The 26,297-nt window shown below is 46.1% G+C and overlaps 1 protein-coding gene across 14 annotated transcripts in view; it reads right to left on the bottom strand.

Moving 5' to 3' along the window:
• Positions 1-26,297, bottom strand: part of ERI3 (ERI1 exoribonuclease family member 3) — a 132,492-nt gene that overhangs the window by 102,211 nt on the left and 3,984 nt on the right. For 7 of the 14 annotated variants that reach the window (XM_040231376.1, XM_040231372.1, XM_040231370.1 and 4 more), the window contains one exon: positions 15,790-16,067. The exons of 2 other annotated variants lie outside the window; for them this stretch is intronic. In XM_040231376.1, coding sequence (XP_040087310.1) covers positions 15,790-16,044 — 255 coding nt within the window. In that variant the 5' untranslated portion in view covers positions 16,045-16,067. Of the gene's footprint in view, positions 1-15,789; positions 16,068-21,139; positions 21,306-26,297 lie in introns of all 14 variants that reach the window. 5 more of the 14 variants (XM_040231373.1, XM_040231367.1, XM_040231369.1 and 2 more) reach the window with 2 other exon arrangements.

Here is a 26,297-nt window from a genome sequence, read left to right as displayed (position 1 = left end):
ATGAAGCACAAGCTGGAATCAAGACTGCTGGGAGAAATAACAATAACCTCAGATATGCAGATGACAGCACCCTTACGGCAGAAAGTGAAGAACTGAAGAGCCTCTTGATGAAGGTGAAAGAGGAGAGTGAAAACACTGACTTAAAACTCAACATTCAAAAAACGAAGATCATGGCATCCAGTCCCATCACTGGACTATTTCCCATTAATGGCAAATAGATGGGGAAACAATGGAAACAGTGACAGACTTTATTTTCTTGGGCTTCAAAATCACTGCAGATGGTGACTACAGCCATGAAATTAAAAGACGCTTGCTTCTTGGATGAAAAGCTATGACAAATCTAGACAGCACATTAAAAAGTAGAGACGTTACTTTGGCGACAAAGGTCCTTCTAGTCAAAGCTACAGTTTTTCCAGTAGTCATGTGTGGATATGAGAGTTGGACCATAAAGAAAGCTGAGCGCTGAAGAATTGATGCTTTTGAACTGTGGTGTCAGAGAAGATGCTTGAGAGTCCCTAGGACTGCAAGGAGATCCAACCAGTCCACCCTAAAGAAAATCAGTCCTGAATATTCACTGGAAGGACTGATGCTGAAGCTGAAGCTCCAATACTTTGGCCACCTGATGGGAAGAGCAGACTCATTAGAGAAGTCCTTGATGCTTGGGAAGATTGAGGGCAGGAGGACAAGGGGACAACAGAAGATGAGACGGTTGGATGGCACCAGTGACCCAATGGACATGAGTTTGAACAAGCTCCAAGAGATGGTGAAGGGCAGGAAAGCTGCAGCCCACGGGGTTGCAGAGTCGGACACGACTGAGTGACTGAACAACAGCAGTGGCAGACACTCTGCTAAACGGGCAACAGGAATGATGACACTGAATCTACCTAACAGCTCATGAAATGGGAATCCCTACTAGGCCTGTTTTACAGAACAACTAAGACCCCAAAAGCAGCTGTCACTTGCTCAAGGTTGCACTGCTAGTAAGGGACAGAGCTGGGACTCCAAATGGGGAAAATGAGATTTAAAGACTGTAGGACTAACAGCTCTCAAAATCTGAAGGGTCAAGAAAGATCTGATTCTTTTAGTCTAAAAGACTGTCTTTAAGGAGCTCAGTGCTCTATCTGCTAAGAAGAAAGACTGTTCTTGAGTTATAAGAGCAATGAATGTGAACCATCCAGGCAGAAAGGCCTGCAGGATTCCAGCTGAAAAGCCTCCACTACAGCTGCAGGGACACACACAGTGCTGGGCTCTGTGCTCAGGGAGGGTGAGAACTATGAGCCTTCAGTCTGCATCTCTAGCACCCAGGTCTGTTCCAGCACACAGACCCCACGCTCAGCTTTCGGTAAGTAAACACATAAAGGGGCTGATAAATGTCAAGAGAGAAGCCAAGAGCATGCCTCTAACAGGAAAATTCTGTTTTCACAGAGTTCTCCATAGGACCAGAGAGGTGAAGTGACCTACCTAAGGTAACAAGATGGGAGGTGGCAGAGCCAGGCTGCAAAGAACTTTTCTACCTGATCCCCTGCCTCTCATCTCCCAGCCTCCCTCGACTGCTACAAACCACCAACGTCCCAGTTTTCTGTGTGCCTGGGACCACAGATTCCTGGAGCAGAAACCTGCTAAAATTAGGACAGCTAGTCACCCTACACCATCCACGGCTACCTGCACTACTAGGTTGTCCAAGGGCAGAGCACCACAACCCCAAAAAGCTGGTCTGCTGATGATGGATGGGAACTAGCCACAACTTGACAACTAAGCACAAAAGCCTTAGAACTTGGATTTCTCAAAGTACCCATGGTTCCAAACCTATTGTATCTGCTGTCTCACTCAATAAAATGCCAGCTGTAAGTATTTTTTTAAAGGGGAAGAAAGACAGAGAGATAAAAAGGAAGCACCAAGCAAATATTCTTTTATCTTTTTGAGTCGAAGTTTCACTTGGAGCAAAGATTTCAAATGCAGCTACTTTCTAATTGCTGAAGTAGGAACCCCAGTGATTCTCTTGATAAACTGAAGACAAAACTGCAACAGCATTTCAAATGAAATTTCACGCCCACAATCAGTAGATTATAATAAATAAACGTGTAGGTTGCTTTCAGGGTATTCCAACTCCCTTAAGCTAAAGTGTCTGCAGTGGTAAGACTATATTCAAAGATACAACAACAAAAGGATTTTAAGCAGAAGGACTTTGGGTTAGGCATTTTTTGACAATGGGACAGAGGGTTTAATAGTGTGGCATTCTTACAGACCTTTTCTCCAAAGCACAGATTCTTCTTTGCCCTGAGCCAATCTTTCTATGGTCTTCTCTGAAACGAGCAGATCATTTTTCATGGCTCCCCCTTCTCAATCTAGGAACTGGCATTCCCTCTGCTGCTGCTAAGTTGCTTCAGTCATGTCCGACTCTGTGTGACCCCAGAGACAGCAGCCCACCAGGCTCCCCCGTCCCTGGGGTTCTCCAGGCAAGAACACTGGAGTGGGTTGTCATTTCCTTCTCCACTGCATGAAAGTGAAAAGTGAAAGTGAAGTCGCTCAGTCGTGTCCGACTCCTAGCGACCCCATGGACTGCAGCCCACCAGGCTCCTCCATCCATGGGATTTGCCAGGCAAGAGTACTGGAGTCAGTTGCCACTGCCTTCTCCGGCATTCTCTCAGTTTACAACTAATCTATGCCTTCTCTCCACCCACTGATTCAAAGTTCAAAAAGTGTGCACTCCTGCAGAGAAAGGTTTGACAAAATCCAAAAGCAACATCAACACATGACAAGGCAGAAAAAGCAGTACCTAGTGAAAACGTGGATTTTATCCAGACAAAGATTTTTGGATAAAAGTTTCATGCAAAGGCAAGACCTTTCTCCAAGGGATCAAGGAGCCTCTTGACCACAGGGAAGAGGGGAAGTTGAGAGGGAGAAGGGAGAAGTGCAGGCTGCGCTGGGTAATGAAGGGACCGTAGTTGACTTAACAGTTTTTCTCCTTTGGGGGGGAGAAAAAAAGACATTTTATGCACAAGGAGCTTATTTCTTAAACAAACACTCGTGGTTTTGATTTACACCACAGCCTGCTCCTAAATAATTTATGGCGGGTTAAATTTATTGCTGAGCCCTGGCTGGCTGCAAATTCGAATTGCCAAATAATTAGATTTTAGGGCAAAGCTTATAAATTACCCGTCGATTTGTCCGGACTTGTTTGTCAGTTGCTTTGTGCTTCAGGTCATCTTTGGCATTTGGCTGTTTGGGTTTTAATTGCTGATTTACACTTTGACAGATGAGAGCTGATGCTCGAAGTTTCAGGACAAGGAAGGGTAAAAAATTGAAGCTGTACAAGGCTGATTTTTCACCTACACGTCTGTCTTCACCCATTCCCATAGACCCCAAAGCAATTAAAATATAGAAAAGGGGGTGAAAATAGAGACTGCTGTTCTTTACGGCGGCGGGGGTAAGGGGGAGTGCAAACTGAATTATAATTTAGATTTTACTGAAATCTGAATTTTTAAAAACATATAATACCAATAAATGAAGGAGACCAAAAATCTTAGAAACTACATCCTCACCCAGGGGTGTACAAGCTGGTGTCTACACACACACACACGACTCTGAATCAGCCTCAGTTTAAACATCTTCAGATACTCAATTGTAAATAACTTCTGATATTAGTGGCCTCTGTGAAGCTGACCCTTCCGGGCAGCAAACAACCAAATGATTTCTTTATAGTTACCTGTATACCTACATTTGTCAGGGAATTAATTTAAACAAATCTCAGGTTGTGTGCAGGAGAGGTCCCCCAGGGGCAGCAGCACAGGAGGGCATGGAAGTGGAAGGGCGCCAAATTCAACTCACCATTCTAATGGAGGGAAAAACTCTCTTTGGATAGTGCTGTGGCTCCGTCTACATGTTGATAGAGGACCTGCAGGCTCTCTTTATGCTCCCCAGAGAAGGAGGGCCTGCCTCCCAGCTACCTGCTGTACCCCAATAGCTTACTATGAGGCCATGAGTCAAAATAACATTAGTAGGAATTCTCCTAACAAGAGCTGACACATATAGCTATTACATGCATGCCAGGCACAGTTCTAAGCTCTTATATTTTATCCTCCCAATAGTCCTATAAGATTGGTACTATTATTAATCCCATTTTGCCAATAATGCCAACTAAGGCATACAAAGTACAAGTAACTCACTCAAGGCAGGTCATACTGCACCGCATACTGGTGGCGGACACCAGACTCGGATCCAGAGGGTCCATTTCTGGAGTCCCTGCTCCTAAGCACTCTGCTATACTGCTTCTCATAGAACAGCCTCTGCCTCGGTTCACCTCACTTTGAGGGGAGGTTGAGAGTCCACATTCTGGCACAAGGGCACATGCTGCAGCCAAAGCCTATTCAGTTAATCAGCCACTAGGGTGGGGAAAGTTCGGTAACACAAAAGATGAATTAAGGGCTTGGTTTGACAAAGTCCATTTTTTCCAATCAATGCAAATATTGCACTGAAGACCCATAGCCAGGAGTGAAGAGGTGGGGCTGAGTAACAGGTGATCAAGGCAGACCAGGCCCACTCAGGCAGAGAGCGGGCTCTGGCCAGGCAACTAGAAGAGAAGCCCAGAGAGGCTAGTTGGGCTTCAGGAAGCCTTGCACAGTAATTCCCATTCACAGTCCCAGGGGCCGCTAGTCTCTTCACAGAAGACAGCATCCCCCAAGGGAGCTTCATAGATCCCTGCTCTCTGTGTGTGCCCAACAGCCAGAAGCCAGGACAGGGAAACAGTTGGGCTGCCATGACGGCAGATTTTCAAAATCACTGACCAGTAAGCAAGTGACACAGACTGACATCTTGTCCACACTGCCTGAACACTTCTCTCGCACACTGGCTCATCGGAATCCACATCTCCATAAGGCAGGCATCACCGCCCTATTTTATAGACAAGAAAGCTAAGGTGGTCAGTGACTTAAAAGCACGTTCCCTTACAGGCAGCATAAATTCCCATCTCCTGGGAATTTATGAGAAATGCAAGTTTCTGGCCTCCAATCCAGACTTTCTGAATCAGAAACCCTGAGGGTGGACCCAGCAATCTGTGTTTTAAAAAGCTTCCAGGTAATTCTAAGACTTGTTGAAGTTTGAGAACCACTGGTGGAGTAGAGCAGTGTTTCTCAGACTTCAAATTACCTGACATCTTGTCAAACTACATTCTATCTAACGATGGGCCTGATAACGGGCTTCCCAGGTGGCTCAGTGGTAAAGAATCTACCTACCAGCGCAGGTGGCCTGGGTTCAATCCCTGGTCCGGGAAGATTCCCTGGAGAATAAAATAGCAACCCACTCCAGTATTCTTGCCTGGAAAACCCCATGGACAGAGGAGCCTGGTTACAGTCCATGGGGGTCACAAAAGAGTCAGACATGACTTGAACAACTGAACAGCAAGGGCCTGATATTCCGTATTTCTAACAAGATCCCAGGGGATGGGGATGCCACTGGTTCTCAGACCACATTTTAGCCAAGGTATAGTCTAGAATATCTGTGTGACTGAGTCCTTATCACAGAGATACTGACAAAAGAACATCAGAGCCCAGGGTTCTTGACTCTTAGAATAAACCCTTGCTCGGCCCACTTGCAAGCTTCTCAGGTGAGCCCTTTATACCTGCCAACCACTCCTGGCTTCTGCCATCAGACATTTCATTCTCCTGGCTGCAGAGATCCATGGTAGAAAAGCTGGCATGTCACATCCCAGAACTGTGTAGAGCAACTTGACACATTTCTGTTAGGAAGCTTGCAAGAGGTCCTCCTGCCAAGGCAACGCCTGCTCCCTTCAATAACGTGATCAAGACCCAGGGCATCAGCTACCCACAGAGCACTCATCATACTACTCTCTCCAGAAAAATGAACCAAAAAGTGGGGCTGGAGATACCTCTCCAAGGAAGACCTCTCATTACAGACATCAGCCAGGAGCTTTCTTTATACCCCTGGTCCTGATTAAGCCTAACACTGGCCACAGATGTAGAGCAGGATCACAGCAATTCCTACAATAGCCTGAGGGCCCGAGCTGGAGACACCTCACCACCTCCACGCCATACCATGAACTTCCTCTAAGGCCTGCCCCTGGCATTGTTTCTCTGGTCACCTTACCTCTCTAGTGAAAGGAGACCTTATCAAAATGGCATGCTTCCTCCCAGGCATCAATCCTGCCTCCTCCATCTCCAGCTACCAATCCCTTTCAGCGGATCAGTTGGTTTTTCATTCAATGGCAACCCACTCCAGTACTCTTGCCTGGAAAATTCCATGGATGGAGGAGCCCGGTAGGCTGCAGTCCATGGGGTTGCTAAGAATCGGGCACGACTGAGTGACTTCACGTTCACTTTTCACTTTCATGCAGTGGAGAAGGAAATGGCAACCGACTCCAGTGTTCTTGCCTGGAGAATCCCAGGGACAGAGGAGCCTAGTGGGCTGCTGTCTATGGGGTCGCACAGAGTCGGACACAACTGAAGCGACTTAGCAGCAGTAGCAGCAGCAGTGCTGGGGAGAGGGGAGCACAGACTGTGATCAATACAGAGTCCCTGAACTCCATTTCAGACACTGCAATTTCAAGCCATGGCCCTCAGTTTATCACATTGGTAGAGCAACATTCCAAGCTTTTCAGCCTACCCACTATCACCATCTACTTCCCAAAGGACACGGTCAAACAGGTCATCAAACAGATACCACAGGAGTAAAGTAACTGCCTACATCATTAAGCCCACCTACGTCAGGTGTCCCTGACAAAGGCCTTCAGTGCAGAGCACTCCGTTTATAACCACCGCGGGTTTCCCCTCTCCACTCCTCACCAAATCTCTTAGCACCACTGACAACCAGAGCCCACCAGTACCCCAAAAAGCTATGAGCTACTAAAGAGTATGGTTCTCAAGCTTGATTCTTTCCCAGCAGATCTAAGGGCTACAACACAAAACTCTTTTCCATTCCCACCATCACCACCTTAGTCCAACCCACTAACCCACTTTCAAGTAATAGCTCCTAACCGGATTCCCTCTGCCCATATTTAACCCCTTGGAACACCTTCCCTTCCATTCCCTTGAACACTGGCTAACGACATCTACTTCTGTTTCCTCTCTTCCACTCAACAACATTCACACTTCCTTTCCTGGCTTGCCGATTTTACTTTATCAACCTTACTGTGGACTCTGCACGTCCTTTCTTTCAGCAACATCAGCACCTCCCAGTGAGAGCCTCTGCTAGCAGTTAGCCTTCAGACAAGCCCTTGGCTGGAAGGGCCTCCCCTGGACTAGACACCGACCAGGGCACTGAACAGTGGAACTCACAACAGACATTTACTACCCTGGACCAAGATCTCCTACTGGCCACTACAGACAGTTTAGTTCAGTTCAGTCGCTCAGTCGTGTCCGACTCTGCGACCCCATGAACCACAGCAAGCCAGGCCTCCCTGTCCATCACCAACTCCTGGAGGCCACCCAAACCCATATCCATTGAGTCGATGATGCCATCCAACTATCTCATCCTTTGTCATCCCCTTCTCCTCTTGCCTTCAATCTTTCCCAGCATCAGGGTCTTTTCAAATGAGTCAGCTCTTCACACAAGGTGGCCAAAGTGTTGGAGTTTCAGCTTCAACATCAGTCCTTCCAATGAACACCTAGGACCTATCTCCTTTAGGATGGACTGGTTGGATCTTCTTGCAGTCCAAGGGACTCTCAAGAGTCTTCTCCAACACCACAGTTCAAAAGCATCAATTCTTTGGCACTCAGCTTTCTTTATAGTCCAACTCTCACATCCATACATGACCAATGGAAAAACCATAGCCTTGACTAGACGGGAGGGTCAGGGTCTAAACAAGCCCATTCCAAGGCAGTTTTACTTCAAGTGAAGAGCTTCCATAATGCTTGACTTCCCCTCCAGAGTTCTCTTCCCTCCTTTCTGATTCTCCCAGTACCTAACCAGGCTTTGCCCATAGCAGCACTCAACACACACAAACCATCTGTGCCTGTCCTAGCCTGCTCACCCTTCTGCCGCAGACCTGCCAGCCTGGGGGGCGGGGGTGGGGGTGGGGTTGGCTAATGTCAATCCGGGAACACTCTTGTTCCAGGCTTTTAGGCAATGACTCAAGTTCCACAGCTAGAGCTCAAAACTCATCACATAAATGTATGACTGTGGGAGCTTTTTAAGTATTGTGAACACCTAGGATAAGAGGATAAAAAATAATCATTCCAAAGCGTCTTAATCAAAATGATGCAGGACCCTTTTTCCCAACAAGACACAGAGATGGAGGAAGCGCCTCCTAATATCTGTTTTCCTCATGTCAGACAAGCGATTCCGGTCTACAAAGTACGAAATGTGATCAACAGAGGGGAGAGGAAAAGCAAGACAGGACGGGGGCAGGGAGAAGTGAAGTGAAGCCCAAGACCAACCCTAAATGCTCCTCAGGATTGCACTCCCCCTCCCCTTCCCAAAGCACCGGCTTTCTTTCTGTGACTGTTACCTGTTGCTGCTGCTCACACGGACAGCTCATTTTGTCCCCACCTTCCACCCTCTCCCGTCTGTAGCAAGTCATTTCTCTCCTCCTGCCTCTTCATTAATCCTTCCCTCCTTCCTTCTGTTCTCAGTGTTAAGTCAGCCAGCCATTTATCTGTTTGAAGGGTATAAACCTCCCCAGTCTATGGAAGGAGGTCTTCCCATGGGATGCCTAGCAGATTCAGATCCTAACTGCCAGTACTGGGAGCAGGGGGTTGGGGGTGATGTCGTCCCCTAGCCCTTGCCTCTCCCTAGAGACCTCACAGTCCAGCCAAGTGCTATCTTCCGGGGCAGCTCCCTGACAATGCCTCAGGGCCTTAGCTCACATATTTCTATTTGACCCTCACCCTTCCGCCTCTCACACTTTTATTGCATAAAATTCTCTTAAACCTTTTGTAGCTTTTATAGTCTCACTGATGTTCTTGAATGTGAAAAATACCATAATAATGATACAGACAATCCTGCTAGCCAAATGGTGAAATCATTGGCTGGGTTCTGGGACTTCCTTGGTGGTCCAGTGGTTAGGACTCAATGCTTTCAGGGCCTGGGTTCAATCCCTGGTTGGGGCCTGAAAGATCCCGCAAGCCACGTGGCACAGAAAAAAAAAAAGAAAAGAAAAAAAATTGCCAGTTCAAAGTCTTCATCCTCCCTCTCCCTCATTTTCAACATCCACACAAGCAAGCTTGCAATCCAGCTCAGTTTTTTCAGACTTCAGTCAGTTGGTCCTGGTGCATTCTGTGAGCACCTTCTTTTGTTCCTGCTACAGCAGTTCTGAGAGCCCTTGGGTCCACTTGGCACTCCTGACCTCCTGACTTTCCTTAATGGGGAGCTATGCGACCCCCCTCCAGAAGCAGGGCTGACTGTTCCCCTGCTCTGTGCGCCCACTGTGCCAAGTACTCACCCAGGCGATGGTGGTTATCATGTTCCTTGACTATGAGCCCCTTGAGGGTAGGAACCATTTCTTGTTTTTATATCCTGGCATCTAACATAGAGGTTGAAGTTTTTATCCAGAGAGTAAAAAGAGGCTTTTTCATTGCCTCTAAGGTGGTTACCATGAGGTCCTCCCTATTCTTTTACAGACTTGGTTGGTTTTGTCATGTCCAACAAAAACCTTAAAAGGCAGCTCAGTGTCACTGTTCATTTACAATCCCTGATTTCATTCACCATTCATCAATGGCCCCATTCTTTGGAGCTCTTCCCCACCACCAACCTTAGCCCAGTGTCTAACAAAATCTGCATTCCAACAGCTGTCTCAGCCCTGGAGAGGCCACCAGATAATAACAGGCTGGGGGAAATGTCTCCTGATTTGCACTAAATTACGTGGTTGATTTTGTTACCAGTGACCCAGCGCTTCCCAAGGAAAGTTCCTGGTCCCACCCCCAGGCAACTCCAGAGCCTAGCTACACGCTATGGCAGGTTAAAGGTATAAACCCTGGGGAAGGTAGAGGAGCAGACTGAACAGTGCAAATAAACCCACCTCGATTGTACCTCTGCTATGCCAGACACACCAGAGAGCGCCACCAGGCACCGGTGCTCCGCTCCCCGAGATGTATATTTTACTTTCCCATTGCTATGTCTGCTCCGAATAAAGAAGGCCCGTTCGGCTTTCACTTGAAGTTTCAACAGGGCCAAGACCCGGACACAGCAAATGCTTGTTCCCATTCAGGGAGCACTAGTGAGGAGCCACAGTGAGAGCCTTGGGAGGCCCATCCCGATGAGGGACCACCAGGAAACAGCAGCCTGTGGAGGGGGGGCCTGGGGAGGGGGCAGGGGAGGCACCACATTTATGGAAGCAGCAACAAAAAGGACAAAAGGGCCTAGTGGGCTGCCCCATTCCCACCCATCACTGGCCACCAATAGAGGAATTCATTTATAGTGACCCTGGAAGAAGAGATGTGTTAAAGCAGACATATAACTAAGAAGAAAGGCAATAATTGGTCTGATGGGCAGGGGAAAAATTATTCCAGGAGTTGAGAGCCTATGCAAGAACACTTATGGCTCACACAGTCATCATAACTCAGCCCCCTCAAGCATTTTGTGCTCTGCTTATGGTGTTAACTTTAATGTCTTAACATATAACACCATCCGCACTAACACAAAATACTACACACGCCAGATGAGGCTGAGTTATAGTTGCTGTGGGAAGCATAACTTTGAATTTCCTGATTTTGGTGCATTTAATCTCAACCATAATGTTACATTAACGTCGGTTTTGCATTTCATTTCCCAGTTTAGAAGAATAGAATAGCGTCAGCGCCTTCGCCTGTCTGTACAGAAAAAGGAGGCGGGCTGACTGGGGCCATGGGCAGATGGACAGCAACCCAGCAACTGGGCCCTCCTGCTAAAGAGCCTGACCCAACCCCTCCCACTTGGAGGAACCTGGACCAGGACGAGTGAAAGGCAAGGAAGGGGTGAGTTCTTTCTCTAGGGAATGACCTTTCCATCCACTTGCAAAGTGCAGGAACCAGGAGCAGAGAAGGGAAGAAGCCGAATACAGAGCAACAGCAATGTGTGTGTATGAGGGGGTGGGGGGCTGGGGGGTGGGAGGGGGGGCCTCCTGCTGCTCAGCCTCAAATGGAGGAGGAGACCAATACAGTGTGATCTGTAGGGATCGTAATCAATTTCCTGTGAAGTTTTCCAAAATGTCTCTTTCACAAGACTAATAATGAGGAGTCAGCTTCAAACTACACCAAAAACCCACCAAATGCCCCTCTTCTATATTATCCCTTCTCCTATCACCATCAACCCTCCTCCAACCCTGCCCTCCCCAAATAACCCAGCATCTGGACAACTTTCTATAAAAAAGAAATGCCTTTACTCATAGTTCTAACTCAAAATGCAGATGGAGTCTCTTCAAGGTTTCCTTAAAAAAAAAAAAAGTCCCTGTGGACAAAGAGCAAACACTAGAAAACCTCAACCCCAAAGGTCATTTTCCTCCAAAGTTATGGGCACTTGAATACAGATGGGAAGGAAAACAGTCAGTGGGGCTGCTGCGGAGCAGCGAGGAAAAGACTGCACCTTGGGGCCTGCCAGAGCCTGGTGGACAAACTCCGGGAGGGAGAGGAGGGGCAACCAGCACGTGTGCTCCCAGAGAGGAGCCCTGGGCTACCCCTCCCTGGCCATCCGGACAGCCCAGGTTACTTCCTCCTCCCCACGTTTTGTGGCCTACCCCTCATTTCCCTCACTTACATTTGCTTCGGGCTTTTCTGAACACTGAGGTGGTGGGAGGACTTGCCCCCAGGTTAAAGCAGCACAATTAAAGTTCCCACCAAAGCTTTCAGGCTGCTCCCTGGGCTTCAGGGTCACAGCCGGCATCATTTGATGCACATCCACACCAAAAAGAGCAACGTGAACTCTTGCTGATTGAGGACAAGGCAGTCACGATTCTCAACCAGATAAAAACCTACTTTCATGCCGAGAAACAATTCCTGAGGCAAGAAAGGAATTGTATACCTCACGTTCTGAGTCTCTAAAACATGGTAATCCACCTAAATTACGTGAAAAAATATCTTCAAATGAAAAATAGTCTCATATTCAACCTATACCTATCATGTCAATCTGAATCAAAACACATAAAACAAAATGAGTGCAAATTCCAGAAAGGCGAAAGCCTGTTACTGGCAAACCAACCATTCCAGTTTCAGCAATCTGAACAAAGTGCCAAAGTAAGCTGCAAAATTATGACAAATGGAAAATACCAGATGTTTTACCATATTTACCATCAGTATTGTTAAGTACAACTGAGTTTGTGCCTGTCCGTTTGTATGGTGGCAATCCTTTCGGATAGTCCCTACAAGCTGACTCAGGGACTTCTGAATGGCAGACACAGATGAGGGAAATGAACCCCACGCCAAGACTGCAGAGAGGCCCTGGCCCAAAACTTGTTCCTGCCTCCTACACAAATGAGGGATATGATACACGCCCAGAATAATCAGAAGTGCACTGTGTTCAAGCATTCTCAAGAGTTCAACTCTTCGGAGCCAGGCAGGAGAGGAGCTGGGGTGGTTCTCATTCACAGTCCACATGCATCCCCAGGAGGCATGCAGAGCTTGCCCGTGAAGTATCTCTGCAGGTGGACAGTCACCAAGCCACTAGGGAGAACGGACCTAACCTGTACAGCATATTCCGGTTCTCTCACTGTCATGTCTAGAAGGGCTCATCCCAAATCTCAGTCTTTCCTGCTCCCGTTCAAATCCTTTTTCGGTCTTTATTAAAATGACAAGCAAGTTATTATCATTCTCCTTGGAACAACTCCTTCCCAGTCTGGACAAAAAAAATCAGTCACTAAAAGTATATTGAATTTTTTTTTCTAAGTCTTAATTTTTGTGCCTTTAATAATTCTTGTTCCTCTTATCCTAAGCTTCTCTCCAATTCCTTCACTAGCCATGTTGATCAAAAGACCTAAACAATGTAGAGGCTATAATGAGACCTGACCTGTGGAAGGACACGGTGTTATCTGGGACTGACAACTTTTCCAATCCACCTTCCAACTTTCTCTGAATCCTGTCAGGACTCCACCACCTGCAAACTTTAGGGAAGATTTTGTTTGTTTGTTTGTTTGTTTTCAGAGAGAGAGAGAGAGGAGGGCTTTAAATTGCCAATAACAGTAAGTCTCAAGTCACTCTGAGCCACCCATGCCCTTCCTGAGAGCCGGTCTGGTTCAACAACAGAGCTGTCTGGCCCCAAACTCACCTTCCTACCTGTTGATCACAGCATTGTAGAGACCTAATGAAGTAGAGATGCGTTACATTTATCACTTGCCCTAGATCCACTCAAATCCATCATTATGTCACAGCAAGAAGTTAGATTGATCTGACAGGATTTGCTCTTCTTCACAAACCCATGTAAGTTATTACTCAGTACCCTATGCTCTTCTAGCTGTTTGCTGATTGATTATCTGACGATCAGGTCAAGTATCTTCTCTGGAATCACAGTAAACTAACGGGTCTATAATTTCCAAGATCATTCGTATTCGCCTTTTAAAGATAAGCAAGACAGCAAATGCTTCTTCCTGAGTTCTCTACAGCAACAGCTAATGCTTTGCTAATAATGAACCAGGACAGCCAATTCCTTAAGTGCCCTTGGAATCACATCATCTGGGTTCATTGACTCTGGAGATAATCTTTAATCAGGCTCAGATCCTGGTGAACAGCAGGAAGCCCAACTTCAAACCCAGTCCAGAAGGTTTCTTCCTTCCTCGGAAGGAAGTTGGTGATACAAGCGATTTAAGTCTGCACTGCATTACATTTTCAGCACTGCAATAAATTAATAAAAAGAACAAAAAATTAAAAGAACAATGTCCTTGAAAGAGAAATGAAAGGTAATACTGACGGACCAAAATGAGACATGAATCAAGCTTCATCTTCAGTAACATTGGCAGAACCCTCTGTAGGGCAAGAGAACAAAGCTACATCATTATCTCAGCATACAATCTAACTGAAAAGTTCAGAAACAAACATACACAGGCAGGTGTCAGGAAGCAGAAAGCAGGAAATGTCATTGAGAAGGTACCCAGCAACCGTGAGGCTTCAGAAGAGGGCTGAATCCTGTGCAATAGGGATGTGTTAGATTTTTAGACTCAGGTCCTGCTTGGGCTTACTCAGTGCCTGCAATCATCAGCAAGGGAGATATGGGACATTGGGGTATGTCTCCCTGATTCTCAACTCCAGAGAATCTATGTAACCAAGACTCCCACCCACCACCCAAGCACACCCATTACAGAATCTCCAGGAGGTTGGGGAGGTGGAGAAGATGACTCTACAGCGTGGGTAGGAGCAAGAGGCTGAGAAAATAAGTGGCTCAGGCAGCTCCCAGGCTGTCCTCCCTCTCATGCAAAGTTCCTTTCCCTAGGACGCTCTCCTCATACGGCTCCTGTCTTCTCAAGCCTTAGCAGGCCTGCTTTCAGTCCTTTCCCAAAGTAGACCACTAGCTTAAGGGAGAATAGGAAAGAGAGGAGTAAGGGAAGGTAAAAGCGTTATGGTATCTGCTTTCTGAAAATTAATCTCCTATCTAAAGATAGAACCCTTTCCTGGGAAAAAACCAACCATGAGAAATGAACCCAGTTCACCTCTGCAGGGCTCCTAACATCCTCTTCTCCTCCTCTAACTACTAAAAGCCACTCCCAGACCAACATGTCTACACACCCCCAAATTACACACCTGATAATCCAGCCCTACAGGGAAGAGTTACAGTTCTAGAGTCAGGCACACCCAAGACCCCTACACTATAATGAGCTGCCATATCAGCCCCCCAGACACACCCCCAAAGCAAATACCAAGCACTCTAGTATCACAGGTGCACGAGTCTCTTGCTGCTAATCCAAGCTTCCTAGCAGCACTACCTTAAAAGGTAAAAGATCCCTGAACACAGCTGGTAATTAACTAAGAAAAAAGAAAAGCAAGAAATTTTCCTTTCCAACAGTGCCAACAATGGTTGTTTGAGTTATCAAATGCTAACAAATCATCCCAAAACTTAGTGGCTTAAAACATCAATAATCATTTATTCTCTCACAGTTTTTATGAGCCAGGAATTCAGGAGTGGCTCGGCTGGTCAGTCAGACTCAGGGTCTCTCCTGAGGTTGAAGTCAGATGTCCACTGGGGTTGTAGTTATCTGAAGGCTTGACTGGGGCTGGCAGATTCACTTCGAGACAGGGCCAGGAAACATCACTAGCAAGTTGGTACTGGCTTTTAGCTAAGAGTCTCAGTTCCCATACATATGCACCTCTCCCCAGGGCTGCTTGAGTGTGCTCAAAGCATGGTGGCTGGCTTCTTCCAGAGCAAGTGATCCGAAAGAGCAAGGTGGGCTGCGATGCTTTTTATGACTGAGCCTCAGAAGTCACACAGTGTCTTCCGCGCTACTCTATTGACTATACAGGGCTAGCTCTGATTCAGTGTGGAAGGGGAACTACCACAGGTAGGAATATCGGGAGGCAAGGATCACGGGGGGCCAACTTGCAGGCTGACTAACACAGTATTCCTTCGAACAACATGCAGCAGCAGCAGGAGAAGGAAGGAGGGAAGGGAAAGGAGAGAGGAAGGATGGGACAGAAGGAAATCTTTGATTCTCAAAGGCTGAGACCAGAGAGAAACAGTGTGCCCAGTTGCCTCCAGAGGCCTCTCAGGTTTGCCTCGCCCTGGGATGCCTGAGGCAAGTCTTGCTTCTTAGGCAGGAACTCCAGATAGGTAGCTAAAAGCCAAGAAGACAAGAGAAAGTGCCTCTGTGTCCCAGAAAGCCAGTCTCTCCTCCCTCCCTCCTTGCCCACCCCACCTTTGCTGAAGCAATGACCCAACAGTTACCTGAGGATGAATCTGTGGCTTGTCACACGTGGCCTCAAAGTCCAGCACTAAAAAGTAGTGATACCTCTGGGGAGGGAAGGACATCATTGCCGCCATGGATGCGCCAAAGCTGTGGGCCGCCAGCTTTCTGGTGGATATGGAGCAGAACTCCGGAACACCACAAGGAGAAAACAAGTGAGAGCCCAGCACTTTTCTTGCTCTTGAAAGCAAATATGAAGAAAATCGAGCTGCTCCAGTCTGTAAAGGTGCTAGCATTGAACATCCAGAAGCATCTAAAACTTAGGGGAGGAAAGTTAAAAAAAAAAAAGGAAAAGAAAGAGAAAAAAAAAAAAAGAACAGAGTCTGGGTTACTCCCTCCCACCATGGCCCTGTTCCATCTAGTCTTCAGGAATATTCACACAACATGAACCACTCCCCAGTGTTTCTGTGCCCCTTTTCTAAACCCCAGTATTCATGACTGAAGCTCAAGACCCTAAACACTGGCCCCCACAGCATTATGACAGCTCCCAGACCATCTCAAAACAAGATGCAGCACTGGCCTTGATCTTTAAGTGGAACTCTGAAGTTCAAAAGAGAGGAGAGACAAAAATGCTGTGGTCACGTCTCAGGTGGCAACAGTTACCATTAAAGCTAAGTTTCCCAAAGTTACCCGGGGGTGACCCCATTGCAGTCGTTAAGTAGACTCAGACAAACAGCAGGAAATGCCCAGGATTCTCTCCTCAGCTACATTCCCAGCCACTTGCCCCTGGCATTCCTTTCTGTATCTTGCCGTCTCCATATGCCCGCCTCCATTCTTCCAATTGGAAGGCAGGCAGAGTCATCACAGGGAGCTTGCTCACCATAGTCTGGGGACTCTCCAGCCCCCAGACAGTAAGTGGCACCACCTGGGGGAATGAATGACGCCTGCAGAGCACAGCTGGCAACAGCCTCAGCCCTTTCCCTCCCCTGCCTTTAGACTCTCTACTAGAGGCCTTGAATGACTGCAGGACTTTTTTAAATAGGGAAGAAAAAGAGAAAACCCAGATGTGGCAGTAATGGGAGCATTGCTAAAAATCTAGTAAAGTTTTCTGAGTGAACATGTGCAAAAAAAAAAAAAATCCAAATCACTTTTCAAGTTTTCCCTTTAAATTTGCAGAATCTCTGCTCCTTAGAGAGCTAACGAAATATAAAAATCAAAGCCTAAGTTTTACTCACAAATAACTCAAGCTTCCTTAAAAAAAAAAGAGGAATAAAGCAGAAATTTTGTGTTTTTCCCATTTCATACCCAATACTCAAATTCCCTCAACTTTAATCCTCAAAGTTAAACAAGAAATCTTGCTGCTCAATATGGAAACAGCCACAGTTTAAGCTTTCTGAAGCCCCATTCTGACAGATGCAAAAGCCTGTCTCTGAAAGACTGCAGTGGGCACTCGCTCCCTGCTGTAGCATGGAGGCCAGCAGCCGGGAAGTCCAGCGCACCCTCAAGGCAACGATGTTACTACCACCTGAGTGAACACAAACAATGCCAAGTATTACTTCTCATCCCAGCTCTCCTGCGACACACAAACTGACCTACAATAACTTGCCTGCATATTTATACACTGGTGTGGGTCCACAATTTCCCTATTCCTACAGTGAGAGCCCATGTAGAACTAGGACTGAAGAGTATTTTAAGTTTTTCATGATCCCAGCACAAGCACAGTGCTTGTTTTCACTGTGGCTTCACAGTCTCTCCAAAAACGCAGCCTGACCCCGCAGCCCAGATCCAGAGCCTGAGATAGACAAAGGCTGGCTTGAGTTCCATTATGGAATCCCTTGGAAAGGCAAACGGGCCAAAACTCCTTTGAAAGCTGGAATCCAAAATAACTCTTCACGTCACCCACTCCTGAACAGTATTGGAAGCCTTGCTGACATGGGAGACACCAGTCTGCTCAGATTATACATTCTAGTTTGTATTCAAAGTCCCTCAGTGCCTTAGAACTCTTCTCTAAGTCCTCAAAGCCAGGCCATGTATAAGTACTTTTGAAAGTTTTAATGTTTTCCAGTATGTATATATACTATGTAAAGTGTTTATGGTCAATCAGACTCAACTTGCCAAATACTGCAGGCAATTAAGCATCGTGATTAAGGAGCACTTCTGGGTTTGAATCCTGGTTTTACCACTTATTTGCTTGCCCATGGCACCTTGGGCAAGTTCTGTTCAATTCCTCACCTGTAAAATGACAATAGCAGCTCCTACTCCTTAAATGAGAGTGAAATGAGAGCAGGGTTTGGCACATAGGGCTCAATAAGTATTAGCTTACCATTATTACTATCATCCTGTTGGGTTATGCCCACCTGGCCAACCCAGGACCTCCATACTTTGAGCCTATAAACCCAATGCATAAGGCAATCTCAGAGTAACATCAACATCTTCTGCCTCCCCCGACTGCTCTAGACCTCCCATACCATATACTATACATGCCCTATCCCCTGCCATGGACAACAAACACACTGATAGCCAGAGGTCCTCACAATGGCCAACGCTTCCTTTCTCAGCTGATTTCACCCACATCAAAAAGTTTCTCTCTTGTAAAAAGTCTTTGAAGGAAATTCAAAAAAGAGAGAATCTATGTATACATATAGCTGATTCACTTTTCTGCTATATAGCAAAAACTAACACAACAGTGTAAAACAACTATACCCCAATAAAAACATAATTTTAAAGAATTAAAAAAAAAAAAGACTTGAGAGCAGACAGTAGACCAGGCCTCCACATATATGCAGTCACTGGGTTCCATACTTCCCTTACTTCTAAAATCGAGTTCAACTCAAGTCAAGAAAAAGAAGGCAGCTCTTCTCTTCCTACAAAAGTCAGTCTAAAAGCTTTAGAGCCATTAATTGTGGAAGAGGAAAGTAGAAGTCTCCATCAGCTGCAGTGGGAGGAACAGAAGAGTATGTGTGTTGGGGGGCGGGGGTGGGTATCAGCATTCATAAAGAGGCAGGAAGGCGTGATGTAGCGCACCACAGCCCTAGCTGGGTACGAAGGGCATCCACTGGGAGAGGGGGCAGAGCAGCCTGATGGGGGAGCCACGGGGAGGTAAAAGAAACACCCAAGAAGGGAAAGGGCAGTGGCAACACAGGGAGATTAGTTACATACAGAGGGACTGACCCAAAAGGGGATTGCATTAAGGGTAATGCGGCCAGGCTTCTCACTGTAAATATGGAAAGGGAAAAACACCTGTATATCCAAGTGGAACTGGAAATATCTTCAACTGGAATTGGAGTTGAACTCAAGCTTTCTGATATATATGCTATAAAAATAAAGCTAGATGTAAATGTGAGGATGAGTATATATCTACACACAAATATATAGACACACGTATATCTATTTTCTAGCTCTGTTTACTGAAGGGCCAGGGAGTAACAACACTCTCTGGAGAAATGGCTGATTCCAGGGCTATGGCAGAGAAAGCACAAGATGAGCTTAGAACATCTTGTGCCAGAAAGCAGGGAGATACTCAAAGGATGCAGAAGCCAGCTTGAAGGGGCTCCCACTGGCAAGTAAATAATATTAATGGATTATTATGCACTGAATAAAAAAAGGAAACCATGAGGCCTTAAGATAAAAATAAATGAATGAATAACTTTAAAAGTTAAACTTTGGCAAGGAAATTCACATAGTTTCAAAGTATCTACCCACAAAATGCTTACTAACAGGGAGTAAGTTTACAGTGCAGAAGCCTAGCAGACATCACCCCAATCCAGTGAGCAAAATGAACATCATCAGTAATGGGATTAATCAAAATCATGCATCACATGACAGGATGCAATGAGAAAATCAAGGCATCATTTCTGTGATACTTCTATCAAAGATGCACGAAATGAAGTGCAAGTCGTTCCATCATGCTTGACTCTCTGCGACCCCATAGTCTGTACAGTCCATGGAATTCTCCAGGCCAGAATACTGGAGTGGGTAGCCTTTCCCTTCTCCAGGGGATATTCGCAACCCGGGGAGCGAAGATCACCCACATTGCAGGCGGATTCTTTACCAGCTGAGCCACAAGGGAAGCCCAAGAATACTGGAGTGGGTAGCCTATTCTTTCTCCAGTGGATCTTCCTGACCCAGGAATCGAACCAGGGTCTCCTGCGTTAGATGCATAACCTGAATTAATCATGAGAAAATACCAGATAAACCCTAAATGGGAGGCAGTCTACAAAATAACCAGCCTGTAATCTTCAAAAGTATCAAAGTCATGAATATCATGGAAATTTTACTGGGAAAAGTCTACAAGAGATTAAACAGACCTGGTAACTAAACGCAATGCATGATTTTGAACTGGATCATTTTGTTACAAAGATCATTATTGGGACAACTGGCAAAACTTGAACGGGGTTTGAGGATTAAATGGAGGCAACATATCAACATTAATTTTGATGATTGTGCTATGGTTAGGTAGGAGAATGTCCTTGCACATAGGAAATATATACAAAGTGTTTAGGGTGACGGAGTGTTAGGTAGGCAACTCAGCAGTTCAGGAAAAAAAATTCTTTGTACTCTACTTCTAACTTTATATAAGTCTGGCCTATTTCAAACTTTAAAAAAAAAATTTAAGCCACATGCAATGTTATTTTAAAAAAAAAAAAAAAAGTGAAATAGGGAACAGTACATGAAGGAGCCATAATCCTGTACTGCCTACAGAAGGTAGGCTGTCCAGAGGCTGGCAAAAGCCAGCCCTCAATGCACAGTCTCCATCCTAAGTGCCCCCGCCCAGCGCCCCCTCACTGGGCACTCCTGCCGCTGCTAGCATCTGCTCCGGAAACACCCCTGCACTCCCTGCAGAGGCGCCCCACCTGCCTGTCTACCCGCTGACATCTTAGGGATTTCCCCTTTCTGTTGATGTCTTTATACTTCAGCCACAAGTCTGCAGAATATAAGTCGATAACCTATATCATCAGCCGGGACTATGAGAATCTAGTTGACGGGCAGAACTCAAAAGGAACCGTTTATGTTCTCAGTATATCTATTTGCACACCAGCTTTCACCCGAGACCAAGATTTATACACATTTACTCTGACACCCATTTCCTTCTCCTAGCAAATTAAAGGTAGTAAGTAGCCTATGGCAAAGAGGAAAATGAATGATTCTCTCTCCTCAAAATAAAGGGACCAGCCTCCCAGTGGGGCAGGGGAGGGGAAAACGGCCCGATTCGGAGGCGCGGGCCCGCGCCACAGCCCCTGGAGGACCGTCTCTGGGCAGAGTATTTACACAACAGACACAACGGCTTCTCTGCAGCCATTACTGTCGGTCAGGTAAATAACGCATGTGCCAAAACACACAGTTAATGAGGGAAATAATATGCCTTTATAAAAAGCCTCGATCCGTATTTACCTGAGAGACCAGAGAAGCACCAAATCACCAGATTAGTGGAACCACAGAGGAGTCATTCTGGTGTCTTGGGTAAATAAGACATTTTATAGCCTTCCATTACTGGAGGGGGAAGGAAGGGCGAAAGGAGGGGGCCATCCTTTAATATCCACATGCAGGCCAGGGGAGCCTGGGGGAGAGAAAAGAAGAGAAGCCCATCATGAAATATGGGGTCCACTCCCATCCCACCTCCCCATCCACTTGGGATATCTCTGGGGAGGGTATGGGTTTGTACCATCCCTGAACTCAATCCATTCCATAAAAAGCCAGACTGGGGAGTTCCCTGGTGGTCCAGTGGTTAGCACTTAAGGCTTTCACTGCTGTGGTCCTGGGTTTAATCCCTGGTCAGGGAATTAAGATTCTACAAGCCACATGTTGGTGAGTGGGGTGGGGGAGCCAGACTGGGAGGCAAGAGGTGCATTCCAGAGAAACCCCATGGCACTGAGGCAGGTTCTGGGTCCAGGTGACTGGAAGCACGTGGGACAGCCGCGACATCCCCAGCACCAAGTCTCAGGGCAAGTCCCTGCCCCAATCTGACTGCAGCAGCACAAGTACTCAGGCACCTGAGCCACAGAGGCATCCTCAAGAACACAGTAACACCTGTCTGCAACTCATCAGTCACAGGCCCTACCTCAAGCGAGTAAAAATAACCTGGGAAAAATATAAATAAACTGATTGCCTTTGAGAGTCATAATGTTCAGTCTAATGAATGCATTCTTACTGCTGCTGAAAATCACAGACTGTCAAAGGTGAAAGAAAACCTAAGAGGAGACACAGTCCAGTCAGGGAAAATGAGCCCCAGAAAGAGAAAAGAACAGTCCAAGGTTCACAGAGCAAGTAAGGGTAAGAAGAGAAACTGGGACTCCCAACTCCCAGTTCAGAGCCTCCAGCCACTGCCCCAACACCAGCAGCAGGCACCAGCACTTGTCCCCTCAGCTTTTCTGCAGTCTCACAGGGGAGGCGAGCAGCCTGAGGGCTCGGTCTAGTCTGCCGACGGTGGCACAAAGCTTGACAGACCTACAAAAGCCTGGAACCTCTACATGACTTCCTGATGGCCCCAAAGCAGAATGGAAGCAGGAACTCTAAAGCTGAGTCCTCATCTCAAACAAAACACTCTCCTCCTCCGTACAACCCACCACCCTCCTGGCCTGGCACTTTAGCTACTTCAGCTCCACAAGGCTAGGGAGAATCTGTCCAACATCGGAAGCAGCTGCTAAACCCAAACTACCAGCAGAGCTAAAGTCGCTAAAGACTTTCAGGAACACAAAACTCTGACAGCAACATCACGAGCCATAGGAGGCTCCCTCTCCCCTTCAATTAGCCCATCTCAGCCACTCAAGACAGCACAGAAAAAAGAAGTGCCCGTTTGTGATTTGCCTGCTGTTTGCTAACCCTCAGCCACATCCAGTGACTTGGGCCAACTCCTCTAAGGGGCCAAGGCTGAGAAACCTCTCTTTGCAAAGACCTGCATATCAGCTGTGCCCATGGCACAGAAGAGGGGGCAAAGGCTCGTTTCCTAACACACCATAAACAGAATAGAAACGGAGAAAGGGCAGGGTATGGTATGGTACTCTTATCCCTTTAAGCTCCTCCCACACTCTTAGAACAGTATCTGACCCCAGATGGGAGGTACCCAGAACTGGGTACCACCCTGCTTCCAAGATGGAGAACTGGAATAGAAACAAGTAGTTGTTAAAAATGCTGGTATGAGACTAACACTGGTTCAAATCCCGACTCCACCATATGTTCTTTGTAATGATAGCTAGAACAATAATGCCTATCTCATAAAGATTAAATTAGATCATATAATATGTACAAAGTGCTTTGCACAATAGTACGATCTCAGTTAAAGGGAATTATTGTTAATACAGAAGAAAGAGAAAAGGAAACTACTATTTTCTGAAAATCTACTATAAGCCAGGCACTACAGTGGGTAATTTACGTATTTCATCTCATTTAAGCCCCCCAGCCATCAAGCAAAATAGGTAACAGCATTCCCATTTCACACATGAGAACACTAAGGCTGAGATGCACTCAGCTCTTCAGGGCTCTGTTCTCCTCTCCTATATTTGAGGGCCACAGTCTCCATTTGGCTGATTCTCCCATCAGCCATGGGGCTAACAATGCATATCAACTGTAGTTTTTCTTCTGAGCTAAGATATGACTTTAACTAAAAGAAACTCAACCATAAGCAATAATTAAGTCTGTCCAAATCACCCAAATTTGTTTCTAAGAAGGAAAAACAAATTGCAGCCCTGGGTACAAAAGCGGAAACAGGAAGCAATGTCTTGGATTAGAACAACCGCAGCACAACGCACTCAAAGCCTCTCCTCCAACCCAGTTCCATAGGAGCAGAACTTCCCATCTCATGGAGCAAAGAAACTGGCAGGAAGCAGGGTGACAACCAGCTCTGCTCAGGCCCCTTAACGTGATGTTTCCTTTTACAAGTCTGTGCCTTGGCAATTGCTGCTCCCTCTGTTTTGAAATGTACTTCCATTTTCATCAGGCAAATTACTGCTCCTTCTTCAAAACCCAGCTCAAATCTCCCCATTAGTAACTTTCTCTGACCCCTCGTCAGAAAGTTGATTGCTTAAGTGATCCAGCAGCGCAGTTTATTCCTACTTCCTAACTTTCATCTCACTATACTGTAAGATTTTAGTTACCTGATTCTCCTCTTACTAGCCGTTTTCAGGGAGATGAGAATTTTCAGGGAGTTTCATCAGGTGAGAATAATGGAAGATAAAAGTACTTCTTTAAGTTGGACCATTGAAACCATTTTAAAATTCCAAGTAGCATTAAAGTAAAGCATAGTTTTTCTCCATCTAAGGAGTATATGAGTTCTAAAAAGTGTGAGGAACACTGAACTAGGCCTAGATCCTTAAGGGCCAGGACCACGTTTTATTCATTTCTGTACTCTCAGCACAGGGCCAGGCACAAAGTAAGTGGGAGGCAACATTTGAACGACTTACGACGTCAACTGCTCTGGAACTGGAACATGTTAGAACAGAGCAGGGCCTAAGAACCAGGAAAAGCTTCTTTTCTTTCTCTCTTCTTCCTACTCCCCACCCCCCACCAATTCTGTCCTCCCCATTTACAGAGAGTGAGCCAGCATTGCCTTGGTGCGGGAATACTATTAAAAGGATTAATTTAGGGACCGGTGTTTGGACTGTCACATCCAATCACTACCCACAAATCTACAGCTTCCCAAATCAAGCTCATGCAAAGAGGAATCAATTGCAAGGACACAGAGGGTCTGAACAGGCATACTAATGGCCTCCTGAGGTGCCAGCGGCCAACTCTGACACTCCCATAAATTATCTGCCTTTTGATTTTACCTGTAGCTGTGGGGCACGAGGCACAATTTTGAACATATCAAAGCAATCTCTCGTCACCCAAGGCTCTCCCAAGAATGTCCCCAAAGGGGGATGGTCTAAAAACAATGACCCGAAGGGAATCTGCTTCCCAGCAGACCTGTTCCTAGCAGTCATCAATTAAAACCCAACAGGACCAAGTGAATAAACGGACGCAGATCAAGATGAGCAGATGTGGAGAAGGCATGCAGCAGACCACGGTTCTGCATCAGCTATACACCTCTCACTCAAAGGAAGAGAAATCACAGCAATAAACACACAATTTCATCGGGAGGCAACCGCACCAGCTGACAGCACAATCAACCATCCCGGGCCTCAGTTTCCTCACTTGTGTAGCAAGGACAATAACGCTGGCACCTGATCCACTTCCCAGAGGGGCGGTGAAAAGTAACTTAAAAAAAAACGTTCAAGAGGCACTTTACAAAGATGAAGGACCACAAGGGTGGCAACACTAATAAATGGCCCTGACAGACTGGGAGAAATGACTGGTCACACTTTGATGAATTTCTTTCAGGTAGTTGCTCATCCAGTTCACTTCACTGATGGTGTTGAGGCTAAGGTCCCCCCCAAAGAAAAGTTCTGGAATTCTGAATGGAACTCCTGCTGTCTGAAAATTTTCCATTGTGAAAAGCAGTGTCTTGCCTTAATTATAACTTACTCCTGTCTGCTGGCTGCCTCCACCAGGGGCTGCATTTCTATCCCATGGCCACAATGACAATTGTGAGGACCCCAAACGTACTAAGCCAAAGGCCAAGTCACCCGATTGCTAGCTGCTTTTTAAAAAAATTGTGTAAAATACTATTAATAACAAAAGTTAAGGACACCGTGCTAGGAGTTTTACATCTCATCAAATCCTTAACCAACCTTTCATTTTACAGACATGAAAGCTAAACTCAAAGAAGTCAGTCATTTGCCCAAGGTCACATAAGCACTGCTATCAGAAACGTATAGGCTTCCCTCCAGCAATGCACACCAGAGCTTGTAGGAGGAGGAAGACAATTCATCAGACACTCAACAAATACTTTATTTGGTCCCTAAACCTGACACATACCGTGATACTCAACTAGGAGACATGCTCAAAACCAGAGAAAGGTCACCGGTTTCCTACAAGCAAACAAAGGAGAGACTAAGTAGGACATATAGAGAATAAGGCAATATCTTGGGAAGCTTAGGAACATGGGTCCCCCTCTGTGTATATAGTTCAGGAAGTTCAAAGTAATTGACAGTAAGCTATGAGACCAAAGACTAAAATCTCTCCCAGACTACATTTATTTCTTACTTTTTTCAATAGAAAAGAGTTTCCCAAAACTTCTCATGCATTCCACACCAACCTGTCCTTCCCACCCATCTTTTCTAGTCTGTGAAATAAGGGCTGGTATTGCCAACAATTTCTCAGGTAGATATCCTTTAAGCTCAAGTAGATAATCTGAAAATTAGTGAAGAGGACAGCATACACATTGATGCAAAGATTTGGGTGCACTCATTCTTTAGTTCTCAAAACACTGCCTCAATAGTGAAAATATAAAATGTCATCCATAGGTAACCGCCACAGCCTCCTCACTGGTCTCTCTGCCTATCCCAAACTATTCTTAACGTTCAACATTGAAATCAAAGCAAACTTTCCAAAACACAAATGTAGTATTAGGCTGCTGCTTAAAACTTTTCAACGCCTTCTCACTACTTTTATGATGGTCTGATCTAGTGGTTGGTTCACAGGCCAAACCCAGCTGCCACCTGTTTTTATAAAGTTT

Source organism: Oryx dammah, unplaced genomic scaffold, assembly GCF_014754425.2.
Source record: "Oryx dammah isolate SB20612 unplaced genomic scaffold, SCBI_Odam_1.1 HiC_scaffold_28, whole genome shotgun sequence".
Taxonomy (NCBI): Eukaryota; Metazoa; Chordata; class Mammalia; order Artiodactyla; family Bovidae; genus Oryx; species Oryx dammah.
This window is presented reverse-complemented; position numbering and strand designations above follow the sequence as displayed.